The 3,985-nt window shown below is 46.6% G+C and overlaps 1 protein-coding gene across 1 annotated transcript; it reads left to right on the top strand.

Annotated features, from left to right (window-relative positions):
- The first annotated feature begins 1,047 nt into the window (after nt 1–1,047).
- Nucleotides 1,048–1,856, top strand: LOC127310869 (uncharacterized). The gene is made up of 2 exons (XM_051341500.1): nt 1,048–1,107; nt 1,224–1,856. Exons 1-2 carry the CDS (start codon nt 1,048–1,050, stop codon nt 1,854–1,856), a joined length of 693 nt encoding a protein of 230 aa, XP_051197460.1.
- Nucleotides 1,857–3,985: the final 2,129 nt, after the last annotated feature.

A 3,985-nucleotide genomic window follows, 5' to 3' on the forward strand; every position in this document is an offset into this window, starting at 1 on the left:
AATTAGAATGGCAAAGGTGATTGATCCCAAAAACAGAGTTGTCTTTTATAAGGAAAAACTAGCCGTTATAGAAAAAATCGCACAGGGAAAAAGTTGGCCGGTGACTGGCTCCGGGCCCTGTCATACCGGGCCAGATGGAAAAAAAAGAAACAGGAGCTTCAGCCGGTATGACCTGCCCGGCCTGGGCCCGGTCATACCGGCCAGGACTACTGGAAAAACAGCGTGCCTGGTAATACCGGCCCAGAGCTGGAGATCGAGCAGATGCAAAAGGCAGCGCAAGAAAAGGGGAGCAGCTAGCGGCGTGGAAAAACGAGGCGTGGCGCAGCGCGGGGAAAAGAGCGTGGTCAACGCGGGCGGCATCTATGGAGGAAGCGAGCGAGCCAGCGCTCGTCTTCGTGCGGCTCCTGGGACCAGGCGAGAATTAATAGAGGAGGCGGCAGCGCGCGTTGCGGTTGAAGGGAGCGAGCGAGGCCTAGGCGCGGAGAGCGGAGGGAGCATCACCGCGTGCGGGGATCGAGGAAAAGTGGAGCGAGGCTTGCGGCGCATGAGAGCTGCCGGCCTGCCGCGTGGGTCATGTGATCCAAAGATCGATTTGGGAGCCAGCTCCAGACAAGAAAACAAAAAAGAAAAGGAGCGTGGATGAATTGAATCAAGGAATAAAAAAGAGCCACCCAGTCTGACCGGCCTGAGCCCGGTCTAGACCAGCTAACACTTTTGTTTTCATTTTTTTCTTGATTTCTTTTGGTAAAATGAGAGTAAATGACAAAAAAACTACCATAATTGTGCCAGAGGTGACATGGAACTACCAAATGGGACACGATTGTCACATGACTACCAGGTTTGGGGCACGCTCGCGATGCGGAGCACTGATTCAACGGATCAGCCGTGCTAACCATGTTTCTGGCAGCCGTGGCCCACAGTCAGAGCTGATGTGGCATGCAGTTGACGGACGGTCATTAGGGCAGGCATTAGGGCGTCTCTCTGTTCCATCCCACTGCAAGCACTCGCCGCCGACGCAGGTCTCCGCCGCCGCAGGGACATACAGCCATGGTTTCGTGGGGTGACGGTGAGGAGTCCTCTCCAGAGCAGAGCTCCCTCGGCAGTGATGTGAGTCCTCTCCCTTTGCTGTCATAATTTGGGGAAATTGCAGGGTTAGGAATTGGGGGAATTTTGAATCTGAGGATGATTTAGGCTGATTCTTGCTTGTTTTTTCGGACTGCTAGAGTCTGAACACTACCTACGACTCTGATTTCTGCGGTTTAGCTGATGAGGGTGGCAGGAATGTGACTTGCAAGCATGGTGTTGTAGCTGCTCGATTTGTAGCATTTGATGGTTGCTGGACAGGGAGGATGTTCTTAGGGTGTGCAGGCCATGATGGAGAACCAGCTTGTGATTTTCTTCTTTGGGTAGATGGTGAGTGGCCACCTGCACTTCGAAAATCATTGTCAAAGTTGTGGGATTTGTATGGAAAAGAAAAGGAAGGCAGGGTTAATGATGCTCTGGACAACATGGAGAAGAGGTTTAAGTTGAAAGATGAGATTGAGAAGATGCACATTGACCTGAGGAATTCTCAAGAAGAGATGAAGAAAATTGTGGAGGAGAAGCAGGTGTTACTAGCCTTGAAGGCCCAAGCTGAGCAAGGATTGATTGATGCCAGGGCTGAGTTAGAGCAGAAGAAGGCAGTGGATGCATCAACCTCCAATATGCACAAATGCATGATAATTAAGGCAGAGAAGGAGAGAGATCGGTTGAAAGAAGAGAAGAGAAAGCTTGAGTACATAATTGGGGATTTATTTAAGCTCAACGAATCCACCAGGGCAAAGCTGAAGAAGATCAAGGAGATGTGTGAGGAGTAGCTAGCATGTGTAGGAGTTTAATTTGATTTCAATGTTGTTATTGCCATCTCTGCCAGTAGCTGCAAGGAATTGAGCTCCAGAGGTGAGCTTTATAAAGCAACCATCCAACCCAATAAATGGCATGCCGCCCTGTTGACATAGGCATCCCCAATGGGCCTGCCGAAGATGGTACCCGGGGTTTACTGAAGGCCCACGACCTGATGTTTATGAAGCTCGGAAGCCCAGTTAAGAGTTAGTTTGGAAAGATAGAGTTGTATTAGGAATAATGACTTGTAACTATTACGGTACGAACTCAAAGAGTCTCCCGGTATTTGTAACTTGTACATCACGAAACCATCGGCTCCGCCTCCTATATAAGAGGGAGTCGAGGGAGAAAGAGAGGATCGATTTCATTGTCAACACAACCCTAGTTTTTTAGCAGTCGAGTACTTTTCCGGCTGAACCCTCGAGATCTACTTGCCCCCTACTTCCCTGAAAATCCTAGTCTACAATCCGTAGGTATTGACAAGTCGATACCTTGTCAATTGGAGCCGTTTGTGGGGATCGAGCCCACGACCACGTAGAAACCCTTCTCTAGCAGCATTGACACAGAAGAACAATCCATGGAATCTAGGGCTATAATAAATGTCCACCAGATGTCCTTTTTTCATTGCTTCAACCTGCTCCTCTGTTGGACCTGTGACAGTGGTCACAATGCACCTGGAACCAGGTTTTTGTCAATAACAGTCTGCAGATAATCCCTTATTCTGTGACACTGTTTTTTGTGATCCCCCATCACCATCTCAATTGCCTTGGTCCTTGCCCTGTAAGCTATCCTCTTGGGAACATCCACTCCAAAGTCTTTTTGTGCTTTGTCTTGCAAAGTGGTGATGGAAGTGGTGATGTTTGATTTGTATTCAGTAACATATGCATCACTATGCCACTTTGCATTAACCCTTGTGGTAGATTGATCTGTTGGGCATGTGTGCTTCAACTCCATTTTCTTGATGTAGAATGTACCCTCATTTTTTATCTTGGCAGCTGTCATATAAAATGGACAGTCCCACTTTTTCTCCTTCTCCTTCACATTTCATTCTTTTTCTTCTGCTTGTCCTTGCACCACACAATGATCCTGTCAGGTGTATTCCTGTGCTAATGGAAATTTCTGACCTGCACAATGTGGAGTCTAGCCAAAGCTTGCCTGAATTGATACACATCTTTGAAGCAAAGTCCCACCATGAATTGTTGATCTGCATTCTCTCTATTGTCATCATACCACACCCTCTCCTTGGTCATCTTTCCTCTGCTCTTTCTCCCTCCTGCTAACACAAAAGGCAATGGCTCATACCCATCATCTTCTTCTTCTTTCAGAAATCCTTTGTCACCCTCATCATCAGAAGGAACCCAATCTGGAATAACATCTGCCTCTACTTGAGAATGTGATCTCAATGATGGACCAAGCCTCTTCCCTTGCCTCTTCACTACTGGAATTGTTGGAATATCATCACACTTAGTTGCATTGTCATAAATATCCTCCACATCACTCTCCCCCTCACAATGAAGCATTGGATCAAGATTCCTCTTCCTCTTAGCAGGAATTCTCTGGTGCCTTTCCTCTTCCCGAGCTCTTCTTGCCTTCTCTGCAGCCACTGGGTCAAATCTGCATGGATACAGCCAACTATCATCCTCATCTTCAGATTCCTCTTTTTCTTCTTCTGCCATACATGTCTCTATATCAAGTACATGTTTACCCTTCTCACAATTAACACTCTCCTGTGTGTGCATCTGCCAACCATCACAGAAGGAACTGTCTTGGCTTAGAAAAGGGTGTGTAATTGGTTCTTCTTCCTCTAGATCAAAGTCAATTATGCTTGCATGCTTTCTCTTCAATGGTGATAAAACAATTGCTCTTTTCCTATTGTCCTTTATCACAGTGAGCACCAGTTTCTTTGTACTTGCATACTTCACTAGCATTTCATCAACCTTATAATTGTTGTCCACTATCTCTAATCCACTCAGTCCTACTCCTTCATTTTTAACATAATATAAGGAATCACACAAACCATATCCCTCTTCCTCCATGATGGACAACAATTTCGGAAACCTTATGTATGTCCTATGTAAAGTTTTGTGAACAAATTTTGCTCCAT

The sequence above is a fragment of the Lolium perenne genome, chromosome 6, assembly GCF_019359855.2.
Source record: "Lolium perenne isolate Kyuss_39 chromosome 6, Kyuss_2.0, whole genome shotgun sequence".
In the NCBI taxonomy this organism is placed as follows: domain Eukaryota; kingdom Viridiplantae; phylum Streptophyta; class Magnoliopsida; order Poales; family Poaceae; genus Lolium; species Lolium perenne.